Here is a 17,343-nt window from a genome sequence, read left to right on the forward strand (position 1 = left end):
AAAGGAGCACACTGCTAACTACTGCGACAAGAAGTGACCCATCTTAGACAACTCGAAGCAGTACCAATTCAATTCAACACAGGGAAATTGGGTTTTACTCACATTACTTTCTACCTCAGAAAAAACGGAAGAACGGAGGCTCATTCTCTACTTGAGACAGCTCAACAAATTTATGAAGACCCAACATTTCCAAATGATCACAATAGCAATCATAATTCCAGCACTGGAACGAGGGGCTTGGTTCTCAGCCCTCGATCTCCAGGACACATATTTTCATATAATGATACAACCCTCACACAGGAAGTTTCTCAGGTTTACCTTTGGAACAGAACATTTCCAGTGTAGGGTCCTGCCCTTCGGACTATCCATGTCCCTGTGGATCTTCTCAAAAGTCCTTGCGGTGGTCGCGGCTCATCTCGGAAGATAAGGAATTATAATTTTTCCTTATCTCAACAACTGCTTACTGACAGTTAGCCAACCTAACAAGAGACAATAGAGGCTACACAAAACATGGTAGATCTGGGACTACAAATAAACGTACAAAAATCAACATTGATACCTGTACAAAAACTGGAATTCATTGGAGCCTACCTCAGTTCTCTGAAAGTTACAGCCTCCCTGCCTCAGCAACATTTCACAGCCTTATGCAATCTCATCTTCACAGTGGTGAACAGCCCCCAGATCTTGGCCAAGACTTGCCTACAATTACTGGGTCATGTCAGCAACAACATTTGTCGTCAAACACACCAGGATACATATGCGCTGCCTGCAGGCTTGACTCTGTACTGTCTACGTCCCAAACAGATATCTTTTCCAAAAACGCCTCACCATGCCAAAAAAAGTAAAGGTCTCCTTACATTGGTGGACTCGACCAACCAATGTTTGCTCAGGGGTTCCCTTCATACAATACCCTCCAATGATGATAACCACGGATGCCTCCCTGTTAGGTTGGGGAGAATACCTGAATGCCCACACAGTTCAAGGCCTCTGGTTCTTGGCAGAATCTCTCCTCCACATAAATCTACTGGAGCTATGGGCAGTTTGCAATGGGTGTTCCCATTTTCTCCAAATGATCAAGAACAAAACTGTGATGGGTCCCCCTCGGGGTGAAACATGGAACGGGGGTACCACTGAGCCCTCTGACTCCCCAACCTGGGTTCCCTCTCACTGCTGCTGTGACAAACTGCAGACTGCTTCTGGTCCTACACTCCCACCATCATTCACACAGGCAAGGACACACCCAGCTGCAGTTACATCCCGACACTTGGGACAGGGCACATCAAAACAACTGCAGCCTATGCTGCCACCTCCTGTCAGCATAGCACAATTGACAGATGCATCCATACAGACAACAGCTCCACAGCAGCCAAACCCACCATTACCACATCAATGGCACCGAGGCTGTCAGCACCACAACAGTTCTTCCTTCCCAGACCTCATTGTGTCCTCGACACCCGTCTCTCCCATTCTCGGCACTGAGATCACCACAGCACAGTCGGTACCGAGAGCTGCCCCACCACTCTTCTGCCATCTGATCCCCCATTTCTGAGCGATAACAAGGATGAGGACAAGGGAGAGACATACCTTTGCAAAGCTCTTCCCCCTGCCCGCAAAATGATCAAAGGGATGTACTATACGCCACATGAGGAGTACTATACAGGGGCCAGAGAACAGCAGTGGTACAGGCACCCATGAATGGCACCTATGCCCTTCTCTCCACAGTGGCAGTATTGGGCCCTGTGGATGGCATATCCCCCCCACCACCTCAAACCTCCTAACCACATAGAAAGGGTACACGGCAGTCACTTGGGACTGTCGTACCAAGACCATCTGAGCCCCTTGAAGAGATGACAGGAGAACAGGAAGAAATCTCTGACTAGGATGTTGAACCAACAACCCATTTTTCTCCATCGTCCCTGGACGACACCATTATGCTCCCTCCTCCCAATATGGGGGATAATTTTATACATTTCAAGGATCTCTATAGGAGAGTTACAGATTTCCTTGACATCTCACTGGAGAAAGTGCAGGAGACATGACATAAGCTCATTTACATCTTGCAACTATCAGCATAATCTAAAATCGCTTTACCCATGAATGATGCAATCATGGAACCTGTCAAACACATCTGGCAGACCCTTGCAACAATCACTCCAACCTGCAAGAGGTCCGACAGGAAATATGATGTCCCTGCAAAGGGAAAAGTTTCTTTTTTCACATCCCGCACCAAACTCCCTGATAGTGGATGCTGTTACTGAGAGGGGCAGACAATCATACCTCAAAAACACACCGTATGACACAGACTGGAAGAGACTCGACCTCTTTAGCCAAAAAGCTTGTTCCTCACTCACTTCATCTTAGAATTGCTAATACAAAGTGTTATTAGCAAATATGACCATACAAATTATGGCAAACTATCAGTTTTTATTGAATTTCTCCTTGAGAAGAAAAAAGAGCAATTTGGTGCACTCATTTCCAAGGGCCAACTGATCTCCAGGACAGCACTGCAAGCTGCCCTAGATTCAGTAGCTACAGCTGCACAATCTACAGCCACTGCAGTCATAATGAGAAGGGCATCCTGGTTGCATCTCTGGCTTCCCCAATGAAGTGTAAGCAACAGTGGAGGACCGGCCTTTCCAAGGGCCCAAACTCTTCGCAGACAAAACAGATGAGTCTCTGCACACCTTCAGGGACTCGCGGGTGACTCTGAAGTCCCTGGGATCTATACTCGTAGGACAAAGAGAAGACAAGGAACATATTACAACCCACAATGACTCCCGTCCACACCATATGCACAGACACACAGGCAATTGGAGCCACAAGCCCAGAAACAAGACCCCCAAGCAGACAACCATTAAATCAATCTACCACGTCTCATCAACCATCTGCCAGGCAGCAAGTATGAGACGTTGGTCGAGGGACCGAGACCCCACATCTTCAAGCACGAGAACTGCTACCATCTCCCAGCCATTCGGAGACCATTTAACTCCCTACTACCCAGTCTGCCAATCCTTCACTACAGACGGATGGGTGCTGGAGATAATTGAAGTTAGATACTCCATCCTTTTTACTTCTAACCCCCCTACCCACCCTCCCTCCTCGTCCCTCTTCAGGGACCCCTTTCACAAAGATCTACTGCGTCAGGAGATAACCCACCTCATCTATCTAGGAGCAGTAGAACCGGTACCAACAAAATACAGAGGGACAGGTTTCTAATCAAACTACTTCCTCACACATAAAAAAGCAAGAGGATAGAGGCCCATTCTCCCTCTCTGATGGCTCAACAAATTTGTCAGAAACCAACACTTCAAGATGGTGACACTGACCATCATTATCCCAGTGTTAGAAAGAGGGGACTGACTCTCGGCCCTCAACCTCCAAGATGCATACTTCCACGTGACAATTCACCCATCACATCAGAGATTTCTGATTTGCCCTCGGACCAGAGCACTTCCAATACAAGATCAAGTCTGTCCACTGCTCCCCAAGTCTTCTCACAGGTACTTGCAATAGTCACTGCACACCTCCGCCAGAGAGGAATCATGATATTTCTATATCTAGACTGCTTACTGAAAGCAGTGAATCGACTAGCGGCAGCAGAGGCTACCCAACAAACAGTGGATCTCTTTATGCAATTAGGTCTCCAAATAAACACACAAAAATTGACCCTCACACCAATACAGGAACTGGAATTTATCAGGACGTATCTCAATACACCCAAGGCATCAGCATCTTTACCAAGGCAGTGCTTTCTTACTCTAACGAATCTGATCACCACATCACTGAACAGTCCCCAGGTAACAGCCAGGGCTTGCTTGCAATTAATGAGCCACATCAACCTTTGTCGTCCAACACGTAAAGCTACATATATGAACCCTACAAGCTTGGCTCCGTACAACTTATTCCCCACAAAGGCACAGTATAAATAAACACCTCACAATGCCAAGCAAAGTAAAAAAGACTCGCTATCCTGGTGGATGCAACCACACAACATATGCCTAGAAGTGTCATTCACCCAAACCCCTCCTACATTGACTATTATGACCGATGCATTCCTCATAGGTTGGGGAGTACATCTGAACTCGTGCTCTGCTCAGGGTCATTGATCCCCAACAGAAGCCCAGCTTCACATAAATTACTAGAACTAAGAGCCATTCTCATTGCATGCGCCAACTTTCTACCCATAATCAGAAACAAGACCATACAAATTCTCACAGACAATTTAGCACATATGTTCTACATAAACAGACAAGGGGGGTGCACACTCACACTCCGTGTGCAGAGGCCATGCAACTTTGGCACTGGTGCATCCTTCACAACATCCATATTGTAGCAGCATGTCTGCCCGGATGTCAAAACTCTAAGGCAGATGCACTCAGCAGGAACTTTTCTCAGGACCATGAGTGGGAACTAAACATCAGGGTTCTCCAGAACATATTCAAACAGTGGGGATTCCTCACAGTAGACCTCTTTGCAACAGAGCACAACACCAAATGCCCACAGTTTTGCTCCAGGGCCAGAATGGGCCTTCACTCCTTGGGAGACACCTTTCTTATCAAATGGGATGCTTCCCTCCTATACGCCTGCCGTGCCATTCCCCTAATGGCACGAGTGCTTCACAAGATCAAAGAGGACAAGGCCACAGTAATACGGATAGCCCCTACATGGCCTCATCAAACATGGTTCCCCTACATTCTCAGATTGTCAGCGTGCAGACCTTGCACCCTTCCTCTCCTATCTCGTCTCCTGTCCCAGGACTCAGGACTAACCCTGCATCCAAACTTGGAGACACTCCGCCTCAAAGTGTGGTTGCTGCATGGCTCCAGGGACCTGAAAATGACATGCTCCAAAGTACAGAATATTTTATGAAATAGTCACAGACTGACTACCCGCCACACATACATACACAAATGGAGACATTTTGATTCCTGGTGTCACACAAAGCAGACCACATCAGTATCTGCGCCCTTATCTTTTACTCTGGATTAACTGCTTGAACTTGAGATCAGACCTCTCTATTAGCTCAGTCGGGGTACATCTCTCAGCCATAGCTGCTTTCCACTACAAGATGGATGGCGCATCAATTTTTGCACACCCCACCAAACGTTTTCTGAAAGGCCTCAACAACATACCTTGAAATCCACGCTCCCACTCCACCTTGGGACCTCAACTTAGTTCTCCAGAGCACCACCAAACATGCGTTCGAACTATTAGCCACTTGCTCACTTCTGCATCTGTCAATGAAAGTGGCCTTTTTAGTAGCCATTACATCCACAAGACGAGTGGGGGAAATAGGGGCCCTCATGGTTGACCCACCATACACAGCATTTTCCAAAGATAAAATCACTCTCAGACCACATCCCAAGTTTTTACCTAAGATCACCTCCTCATTCCACCTCAACCAACCCATCTACTTACAAATGTTCTATCCTAAGCTACACCTTCAATATTCGTAGGGCCCGGGCTTTTTACACAGATAACAAGGTCATTTCGCAAGTCCCTGAAATTATTCATTTCAATCTCTGAACAATCAAAAGGAGATGCCATATCCAAACAGAAGCTCTCCAAATGGATTTCAGAATGCATCGAACTGTGTTACCAGCAACAGAATCTGCAACCCCTTCTAGGGATTCCAGAGAGGCAATGTCAACTTCGATAGCTTTTCTGAACAGTGTTCCCATTACAGACATATGTACAGCTGCGACCTAGGCCTCTGCTCATACGTTTACGCAGCACTATGCATTAGAGCAGCAGGCAACATCTTTCATCAATCAACATTATTCAGACTCACCATATTATCCTCTGCCACGATTTCAACTCCAAAGCCCCTCCCTTCCATTGAAGGGCACTGCTTTGAAGTCACCTAAAGTGGAGGACCCACAGAGACATCACTCGAAGAAGAAGAGAGGGTTACTCACCTTGTGCAGTGACTGAGAGTCTTCGAGATGTGTCCCCCTGTGGGTGCTCCACAACCCTCCCTCCTCCCCTCTACTTAGGAGTTTCTCACTATCCTCTGCAGTAGAGAAGGAATGGGGTGGGGAGGTTGGTCACTATCATGGGGCGACAACTCACCACTGTAGCGCCTCCTGCTGGTTGTCCAGGGAATTGGTTCTTTTCAGCCAGGAGCGCCTTCTGCCAGTCGGTGTCTCGCCTGCCGCTGGCCCTGTGCCCCTCCTGGACCCCGGTGCCCTTCTAGATTAGGGTTCTGTCCCTTGGCAGTACCCCCTCAGTCTGGGTCTCCCCTCCCCAGGAAAACCCCCAACCCCTTATCCCTCCCTTGCCTCAGTGGCTGCTGTCAGTCATCATATAGCCCCCGCTCCCTGGGGCAGACTGCAGTCTGTACCACTCATCATGGGCAAGGGGGGTCAGACCAGCTGCCTCTGTCTAGGTCTGGGCTGCTCCTCTGTAGCCTTAGTACCCTTATAGAGTCACAGATATTAAGGTCAGAAGGGACCATTATGATCATCTAGTCTGACCTCCTGCACAACTCAGGCCACAGAATCTCACCCACCCACTCCTATGAAAAACCTCTCACTTATGTCTGAGCTATTGAAGTCCTCAAATCGTGGTTTAAAGACTTCAAGGAGCAGAAAATCCTCCAGCAAGTAACCATCACTCCTCTGATGGTTAGAAACCTTTGTCTAATTTCAAGTCTAAACTTCCTGATGACCAGTTTATATCCATTTGTTCTTGTGTCCACATTGGTACTGAGCTTAAATAATTTCTCTCCCTCTCTGGTATTTATCCCTCTGATATATTTATAGAGAGCAATCATATCTCCCCTCAACCTTCTTTTAGTTAGGTTAAACAAGCCAAGCTCCTTGAGTCTCCTTTCCTAAGACAGATTTTCCATTCCTCGGATCATCCTAGTAGCCCTTCTCTGTACCTGTTCCAGTTTGAAGTCATCTTTCTTAAACATGGGAGACCAGAACTTGCACACAGAATTCCAGGTGAGGTCTCACCAGTGCCTTGTATAACAGTACTAAAACCTCTTTATCTCTACTGGAAATACCTCGCCTAATGCATCCCAAGACCGCATTAGCTTTTTTCACTGCCATATCACATTGGCAGCTCATAATCATCCTGTGATCAACCAACACTCCAAGGTCCTTTCGTGGGCCTTTACCTCGGCCTGCAGCCTGGGAGCTCCCCAGCTCCCTCTGCCCTTCCCCAGCACTGCTCTGCCCTAGGTACCCTCCTCAGCTTCCCAGGCAGCCAGGTCCTCCTCTATCCATGTAGCTAGAGAGAGTGTCTGTCTCAGCTCCTGGCTAACAGCCCTCTTATAGGATCAGCTGTGGCCTGATTGGGGCGTGGCTCCACCTGTGGCTGCTTCCCCCAATCAGCCTAGCTTTCCTCCATCTGCAGCCCTCTCTTAGGGCTGTTTTAAGCCCTTCGAGGCATGGCAGGGTGACCACCCCGCCACAGTCATGTAGCGCCAGTTAACCTTCTGAGGCAGCGCAAGATGGGAACTGTACATGGGTGACCCAATCAAGCACAGCTACTACAAATTTCCGATTACAAGCACAGGGGCACTCAACACCTAAAGTGGAGCACTCACAGGGGGACACATCTCAAAGAATCTCAGTTACTGCAGAAGTTGAGTAGCCCTCTTGACAGTGGTCAATATGGGGGTGCCAAGGTGTCACAAAAACCATCAAAATCTTCACAGACAATGTTGCCTGCTTGTTTTATATAAACTGGCAAGGGGGGGGGGCACACTCATACTTCCTATGAACAGAAGCCATACTACTTTGGATCTGGTGCATCAAACACAATGTCGACATCTGAGCTGCGTATCTACCTGGATGTCAGAACACCACTGCAGATGCCTAAAGCAGAAAATTCTCTGAGGAATATGAGTGGGAAATCAATGATCAAGTACTAAACAATATATTCAAATGGTGGGGGTTTCCAACAATAGACCTCTTTGGGACGACAAAATGCCAAATACTCACAGTTCTGTTCCAGAGGAGGATTGGGTCCTCTTTCACTGGGAGATACCTTTCTCCTCAAATGGGATGCGCAATTGCTCTACGCCTTCCCCCTTGCCCCGCTTCTATCATGAGTGATACACAAAATCAAAACAGACAATTCCAAAGTCATAATAGCCCCCATATGGCCCCGCTAACCATGGTTCCCACACCTTCTGAAGATGTCTGCATGTCCACCATGCACTCTCACTTCTTGCCCCATCTCCTTTCACAAGACGCAGGTCAGATTTGCCATCCCAACGTCATGAGACTTCACCTCAAGGCATGGTTTCTCCATGGCTCCAGAATGACGAATTGATGTGCTCAGAGGAGGTACAGGACATTCTGTTAAATAGTCGCAGATCGACTATATGACAAACGTATCTACAGAAACAGAGATGTTTCACTATAGGTTGCCAAAAGGAACAAATTACAGCCATCTCCACGCCTCTATCGCACATACTGGATTATGTATTACAGCACAAGAAATTGTGAGCTCTCCATGACCTCTGTTAGGGTAACCTTGAAGCCATCATGGCATTTCATCATAGGGTGGATGAGTTATCCATTTTTGCCATGCAACCACCAAATATTTCCTCAAGGGCCTCCATAACATATACTCCAAAATACATTCTCCTACATCTGCAGGTGAACTTAATCTAGTACTATGGAGTTTTGTCAACCCACCATTCAATCCATTGGCAACATGTTCATAACTACACCTTTCTATGAAAGTAGCCTTTCTTGTTGCCATTACATCTGCTCGACGAGTGGGGGAATTTTGATGATAGTGCCCTCATGGCACATCCACCATACACAACATTCTTCAAAAATAAAGTCACACTGAGACCCCACCCTAAATTCCTACCAAAGACTGCCTCCTGATTCCACCTAAACCAACCTATCTCCCTTGCTCTTCCCAAAACCCCATGGGAGCAAATGAGAAACACTACTCCACAAGCTAGACATCAGAAGGGGTTAGCTTTCTATATTGAAAGAAAAAAACCTTTTCAGAAATCATCCAATTTATTCATCTCCATCGCAGAATGCTCTAAGGGAACAGCCGTCTCTAAACAGAGACATAAGAACGGCCATACTGGGTCACACCAAAGATCCATCTAGCCCAGTATCTTGTCTTCCAACAGTGGCCAATGCCAGGTGCCCTATAGGGAATGAACAGAACAGGTAATCATCAAGTGATCCATTCCCTGTCATCCACTCCCGGCTTCTGGCAAAGAGGCTAGGGACACCATCCCTGTCCATCCTGGCTAATAGCCATTGATGGGCCTATCGTCCATGAACATATCTTGTTCTTTTTTGAACCCTATTATAGTCTTGGCCTTCACAAACTCATCTGGCAAAGAGTTCCACAGACTGACTGCATTGTGTGAAAAAATACTTCCTTTTGTTTGTTTTAAACCTGCTGCCTATTAATTTCATTTGGTGACCACTAGTTCTTGTGTTATGAGAAGGACTAAACAACACTTCCTTATTTACTTTCTCCACACCAGTCATGATTGTGTAGACCTCAATCATACCCGCCCCCCCCGTCACTTTTCCAAGCTTAAAAGTCCCAGTCTTATTAATCTCTCCTCATACAGAAGCCATTCCATACCTCAGATCAGATTTGTTGCCCTTTTCTGAACCTTTTCCAATTCCAATACATCTTTTTTGAGATGGGGCGACCACATCTGCACTCAGTATTCAAATGTGGGTGTACCAGGGATTTATATAGATGCAATATGATATTTTCTGTCTTCTTATCTATCCCTTTCTTAATGATTCCCAACATTCTGTTTGCTTTTTTGACTGCCGCTGCACATGGAGTGGATGTTTTCAGAGAACAATCCACAGTGACTTCAAGATCTCTTTCTTGAGTGGTAACAGCTAATTTAGGCCCCATCATTTTACATGCATAGTTGGGATTATGTTTTCCAATGTGCATTACTTTGCATTTATCAACATTGAATTTCATCTGCCATTTTGTTGCCCTGTCGCCCAGTTTTGTGAGACCCTTTTGTAGCTCTTCGCATCTGCCTGGGTCTTAACTATCTTGAGTAGTTTTGTATCATCTTCAAATTCTGTCACCTCACTGTTTACCCCTCTTTCCGGATCATTTATGTTGAATAGGACTGGTCCCAGTACAAACTCCTGGGGGACACCACTATTTACCTCTCTCCATTCTGAAAACTAACCATTTGTACCCTTTATTTCCTATCTTTTAAGCAGATACCGATCCATGAGAGGACCTTCCCTTTTATCCCATGAAGCTTACTTTTCTTAAGAGCCTTTGGTGAAGGACCTTATCAAAGGCTTTCTGAAAGTCCAAGTTTACTATACCCACTGGATCCTCCTTGTCCACGTGCTTATTGACCCCCTCAAAGAATTCTCTTAGATTGGTGAGGCATGATTTCCCTTTAGAAAAACCATGTTGACTCTGCCCCAACAAATTATGTTAATCTGTGTCTGACAATTTTGTTCTTTACTATCGTTTCAACCAGTTTGCCCAGTACTGAAGTCAGGCTTACCAGCCTATAATTGCCGGGATCACCTCATGAGCCGTTTTTAAAAATTGGTGTCACATTAGCTGTCCTCCAGTCATTTGGTATAGAAGCTGATTCAAATGATAGGCTACAGACACTACTGTGAGTAATTCTGCAATTTCACATTTGAGTTCCTTTAGAACTCTTGGGTGAATATCATCTGGTCTTGGTGACTTATTATTGTTTAGGTTATTGATTTATTCAAAAACCTCCTCTAATGACACCTCAATCTGGGACAGTTTTGTCACCTAAAAAAGAATGGCTCAGGTTTGGGAATCTCCGTCATGAAGAATTTATTTAGTTTCTCCGCAAGCACCATATCACCCTTGAATGCTCCTTTAGCATCTCGATCATCCATCCTGTGGCCCCGCTGGTTGTTTAGCAGGCTTCCTGCTTCTGATGAACTTAACATTTTTTCGCTATTTTTTGCGTCTTTGGCTAACTGTTCTTCAGATTCTTTTTTGGCCTTCCTAATTGTATTTTTACACATCATTTGTCAGAGTTTATGCTCCTTTCTATTTTCCTCACTAGGATTTTACTTCCACTTTTTAAAGGATGCCTTTTTGCCTCTCACTGCTTCTTTTACTTTGTTGTTTAACCATGATGGCACTTTTTTGGTTCTCTTACTATGTTTTTTAATTTGGGGCATAAATTTAAGTTGAGCCTCTATTATGGTGTCTTTAAAAAGTTTCCATGTGGCTTGCAGGGATTTCACTTTTGGCGCTGTACGTTTTATTTTCTGTTTAACTAACTTCCTCATTTTTGTGAGGTCCCCCTTTCTGAAATTAAATGCTACAGTGTTGGGCTGCTGTGGTGTTTTCCCCACCACAGGGATGTTAAATTTAATTATATTATGGTCACTATTTCCAAGCAGTCCAGCTATATTCATCTCTTGGACCAGATCCTGTGCTCTAGTTAGGACTAATTTAAGAATTGCCTCTCCTGTTGGGGGTTCCAGGACTAGCTGCTCCAAGAAGCAGTCGTTTAAATCATTCAAGAAACTTTATCTCTACATCGTGTCCTGAGGTGATATGTACCCTGTCAATATGGGGATAGTTGAAATCCCCCATTATTATTGAGTTTTTTATTTTAATAGCCTCTCTAATCTCCCTGAGCATTTCACAATCACCATCGCCATCCTGGCCAGGTGACTGGTAATAGATTCTTCCTGCTATCTTATTATTATTCAAGCGTGGAATTTCTATCCATAGAGATTCTATGGTACAATTTGATTCTTTGAAGATTTTTCCGATATTGGATGCTATGCTTGCTTTCACATATAATGCCACTCCCCCATCAGCATGACCTACTCCGTCATTGCTATGTATTTTGTACCCTGTATTACCGTGTCCCATTAATTATCATTCCACCAATTTCTGTGATGTCCATTATATCAATATCCTTATTTAATACCAGGCATTCAAGTTAGTATTTAGACTTCTAGCATTTGTAAACAAGCACTTATAAAATTTGTCACTTTTTAGCTGTAATTGAATAGAACTCTTTCATTTGACTGTTTCTCATTAGATCCTACCTGTATTTTATCATCTTTCATCCCCTCCTCCTTACTAGGACATAAAGAATCTCTATTAATAGATCCTCCCCTTAGGAATGTCTCTGTCCGAACTATGTGTTTCTCTACATCTGTCGGCTTCCTCCCGGCCCTTAGTTTAAAAAGTGCTCTACGTCCTTTTTAATTTTAAGTGCCAGCAATCTGGTTCCATTTTGGTTTAGGTGGAGCCCAAACCTTCCTGTTTAGGCTCCCCCTTTCCCAAAAGTTTCTCCAGTTCCTAATAAATCTAAATCCCTACACCCTACACCATCATCTCATCCATGCATTGAGACCCTGCAGTTCTGCCTGTCTAAGTAGCCTTGCGAGTGGAACTGAAGCATTTCAGAGAATGCTACCATGGAGGTCCTGGACTTCACTCTCTTATCTAGCAGCCTATATTTGGCCTCCAGGACCTTTCTCCTATCCTCCCCTATGTCATTGGTACCAACATATACAAGGACCACTGGCTCCTCCTCAGCACTACACATACGTCTATCTAGATGTCTCGAGAGATCTGCAACCTTCACACCAGGTAGGCAAGTCACCATGCTGTTCTCCCGGTCATCGCAAACCCAGTTATCTATCTTTCTAATGATCAAATCGCCCATTAATAATACCTGTCTGTTCCTAATAACTGGAGTACCCTCCCCTGGGAGGTATCCTCAGTGTGAGAGGATGCCACGACATCATCTGGAAGGAGGGTCCTAACTATGGGATCATTTCCTTCTGCTCCAGTTGGATGTTCTGTTTCCCTGAGACTTTCATCCTCCTCAACAGCACAGAAACTGTCAGACCGGGAGTGGGACCATTCTACTGTATCCCGGAAAGTCTCATCTGTGTACCTCTCTGTCTCCCTTAGCTCCTCCAGTTCAGCCACTCTAGTCTCCAAAGCCAGTACATGGTCTCTGAAGGCAAGGAGTTCCTTGCACTGAATACTCATATACACCATAATCATACATCCTGCATTGGGTTCAATAAACTGGATAGTCCCCACTCTGTTGCTGGACTTCTACCTGCATTGTTTAAATGGATCTCCAATTGTATCCACCTATGCTATCACCAGCAACAGGGACAACCTCCATCAGTCTCACACTCCACTAAAGCCCTATTGCCCTTGATAGCATTCCTCAACAATGTTCCCATTATGTACATATACAAAGCAGCAACCTGGGCATCTGCCCACACATTTATACAGCATTGTGTGCTGGAACAAAACTCATCCACGGCTACAACTCCAAAGTCCCCTCTTTCCATTGAGGGGCACTGCTAGACAGTCACCTAAAGTGGAACACCCACAGGGACACTCCTCGAAGAAGAAAAGGTTACTCACCAGGTGCAGTAACTGAGGTTCTTCAACATGGTTGTCCCTGTGGGTGCTCCACTACCCTTCCTCTTACCCTCTACTTCGGAGTTGTTCCATGATAGACACTCTATGGTAGAGAAGGAACTGAGGGGGAGGTTAGCCATGCAATGCTATGTAACCGGCTCATGCATCGCGAGATGGGTACAGTGCATGTGCGGCCCAACCGAACGCTGCTACTACAAATCTCCAATTACAAGCCCAGGGCACCTAAAGTGGAGTAACCAAATGGACAACCATCTTGAAGAACTTCAGTTACTTCACCTGGTAAGTAACCTCTTTCCTAGAGGACAAAACAAGACAAACACACACAAGAGGAGAAGGAAAAGACTAACAAAAATTAGAAAATGCAGGTTCTGTCTCTGGTGTTGACTCTTACTTGTAACCTTGCTGATGGAAAAACAGGTAGAGCACACAGTTATATCAGCCACTCTGAGACTTGGCAAACTCGTACCTCTGTTGGGCTATTTAGGACACTGCTTTTAGCTGCCTCTTTCTGGTCACAGGCTTACAGCACTGTTACAAAATGTACAGTCTTGGCTGGTTAAGCCAAACTCTTATTAAACAGGAGGCAAAACAGGAGAGATAGAAAAGACAAGAAATATGGTGGGAAGATAACACTACATGGAGGGTGAAGCAGGGGGAAAAATGAGAAAATCTCACATCTCAGGGTGTGTTTGGGATTCAGTTGGATCTGATGGAGGAGGCAGTGTCATCTGGATCTCTCTCTCTCTCTGACTTGGTCTGGTCAGGACATCTCTCAGGATTAGGACAAAAGGTATGGCGTCCCAAGAGATGGCTGGGGTGGCAACCATGATGATGAAACTCACCACAGTGGGTGTTGTCAGAGACTTGCTGCTTCTGCTGATTTTTCCCCAAAGTCTTTTCTTTTTAAGATCCCCAAAAGAGAGTGTTGAGCAGAACAGTCCACCCTGTCATTATTTTATCCACCAATAGGCCTAATTTCCAACACACCAATTTTAGTTCATTGATTTCTGGTCCTCTACTACTCTTGTTTACCTGTCATAATCTTAACACAGTCCTGGGTAGTATCTGTAAAATCCTTTCTGTCTCCTTATATCTTTTCTTAAACAATTTTATACAATAGGTCATTGGGACAAGTTAGGAACTTTCACTCATTTTTTACAGTTAAGCTTACAATTAGGGCCCAGCTATTACAACAGTACTATACATGCCCTTCTCAAGTTCTCTGGAATGTCACCCATCCTCCAGGAGTTCACAAAGCTAAGCTGTAAAAAGGTATTGGCAGTCTTAAAGGAAATATATGTAGGACTGGGGATGAATTTGCAGTTAGTGGAGGACAAAGCATGTGGTTGAAAGAGTAGAAAGAAGCTTTGTATATATGTATAGATGCGTATGCACACACGCGTGCACACACATATACAAAACCTGAGATCGTGTTCTGACGTCAGCTGCTTGCTATATTTAGTGTACACCAGTGATTTTCAGCCTTTTTTAATTTGCGGACCCCTTTGGAAATCTTAGACATAGTCCATACACCCCCCAGGGTCCATGGACCACACATTGAAAACCACTGTTCTATGGTAATGACAACCTTTTGAGGAACCCTTATATATAGTCTGTGGACCCCACGTTGAAAACCACTGGTGAACACAACTGCATCACTGAAAGGCAATATGTAAAGTAAACACATAGTGAATGGAAATAAAGTATTACATTTTAAAAACATTAAAGATATTTTATTATTGTTGAACCATTGTTAAAACAGATTTCAACAGGCTTAGATTATGAACTCTTTGTACATTGTAAACTCATTTGGATAGGGATTGTGTCTAGGCCTTTCTCCTAACTGGGACTTATCATAATATAAATATTTTATTACATAATAATCTTCCACAGGGCTCCCTATGAAATACTACGGTTCTTGTCAAAATTGTGTTACAATTAAATAATATGTTTAAACAGAGAAATTGCTAGCATGATTTTCATGCATATAGTGGATAGTGTTTTGTTTTTTGTTTTTTTGTTTTGTTTTTTAAATTATGTGATAAACTGTCTAGTTTTTGTCACCATCTGAACGGGTTCTTAGAAAAATCCCTGTACAGAGAAACAGTGCAAAACCCTACTAGCAACAATAAAATACATGGGTCTTGCTAGTTTAGTTTCAGTCACATTGGAACATTGTTGCTAATGTTTGTTCAACTGTAGCATGGACATGTCTTTAAATATTCCCAAATGGACTTGAACTTTGATACATCAATAATGATAGTATTGCCACAGAGTTTAGAGGACTCCTGCAAAGAGAATGTCTGGTCTGCTTCCAAGGGACTAGTATCTCATTTGCAAGCTGCATAGAAAAGTTCCCGGTGCATTTGATGTTATTTTAAAGCCCCCAATAAATACGGTGACATTTGTTGTGGGTTTTGGTCCAGTTCACAGTGAATAGTTGGCACTGAGTTGACAGCCTCAATAGAGAAGCCAAGGACTGAACAGACATTTTTATATAAAACCTTTCAGCAATAATATCTCAAAGGTATCTCAAATGCTTCCAGGTGGGTTACATCGTTTACTTGTGAATCATGTGTTTACACTTTCTGTCTGCTTTTAGATTTTAAACTAGTCAATGCAAAGACTTGGTCTTTCCTCTGTTTTACAACATCAATCATACTGCCAGCATTCAATAAAAATATCCTAAACCCCCAAGATTGTCACTTCAGAACAGGTTAAAGCACACTGTTAATTTGTGGATTTTTGCACTGCAATAGAAACACTATGTGCATGGACTTCAGCATCCATGGGGGTCAATCTGACAGTATTTGCCAGTGCTAAGTTTAATTTTAAAAACATCTGAATTATTAGAATAGCCTTTAAAACTTAAAGAGCAAATATGAGACATTCCAATGCACAGTATATTGTAAATAGAAAGAAAATAGAGAAATAAGTTATCTAGAGTCACTGTGCCTACTATCATTTAATATCTGCAGAGTGATATTTTAATAGAGAAGGGTTTAATTAATCTCCAACCTTTTTCAATATGATTAGGAGTGAGCCAGTGATGATCTAAAACAGGATGATAATATAGGTTAGTATTTTAATAACTAGGAGCTGTTCTGTATTACTGTTCTAGAATCTGGATCAGATATTGATATCAATGGAAACTGAAGGTGCTCAGTATCTGACAAGATCTCCTGTGACGTAGCATAAATGGATGTTGTGTACTAAAAAACTGGGTATCTTTCTGAAAAATATATTTTTAACTTATTCCTGTTACTCTCCTCCTCCTCCTCCTCTACTACTACTGCTTGTCATGCTTACTTCTTGTGCCTTGAGTTTTAATTAGATTGATAGTGCTTTGGGGCAGGGACCAGGTCTTTCTAACTGTGTGTACAGCACCTAGCACAATGGGGCACCAATCCTGATTGCGGCCTTTGGCACTGTCACAACTGACGGTAGTAGTAATGAGTTTTGGTGAGGTTGACTCTGAGGAAAGGCAAAATTCAAGGAAAACTGAAGCTATATTGATTAAACATACAATGCTTGGTTAGAAACAAGTATATTATAGAACCCTTGAGAGAAGAATGATCACTTTGACAGGGCTATGTAGAATAGAAAGGGATAAGGAAAAGAAGTAGTTGTCAACTCTTATAGAACTCTTAGCACAACAGAGTGTTTGCTGCCTGCATTTGCCATGGTTGACTGTGTCAAGCTTTTGATAAAACAAGATCCAAATACGTTGTCTTAAATTCCACTGTGTAAAATAGCCATCTGACCTGGGAATTTTGTCCACAGCCAAAACACCTGTGGTTTCTCTGAATACTAATGCCATAACAAGTTGTAGAGCTAGAGTGGACCCTCAGGAGCAGACTTAGGCAAAGTAAGAATGCATGAACAACTGCTGGGCTCAGTGGATATTGAGCAAAAGCATTGGAATAGACC

The 17,343-nt window shown here is 44.0% G+C and overlaps 1 protein-coding gene across 5 annotated transcripts in view; it reads left to right on the forward strand.

The window, feature by feature from the left end:
• The window catches only part of DGLUCY (D-glutamate cyclase), a 96,944-nt gene that overhangs the window by 59,168 nt on the left and 20,433 nt on the right, over positions 1–17,343 (forward strand). Inside the window, exon 11 of one of the 5 annotated variants that reach the window (XM_043517831.1) lies at positions 16,535–16,602. The exons of the other annotated variants lie outside the window; for them this stretch is intronic. Within the exon in view, the coding sequence (XP_043373766.1) occupies positions 16,535–16,569 (35 nt within the window). The 3' untranslated portion in view covers positions 16,570–16,602. The remainder of the gene's footprint in view (positions 1–16,534; positions 16,603–17,343) is intronic. 5 annotated transcript variants of the gene reach the window in all.

Source organism: Dermochelys coriacea, chromosome 6 (genome assembly GCF_009764565.3).
Source record: "Dermochelys coriacea isolate rDerCor1 chromosome 6, rDerCor1.pri.v4, whole genome shotgun sequence".
NCBI classification, from domain to species: Eukaryota; Metazoa; Chordata; order Testudines; family Dermochelyidae; genus Dermochelys; species Dermochelys coriacea.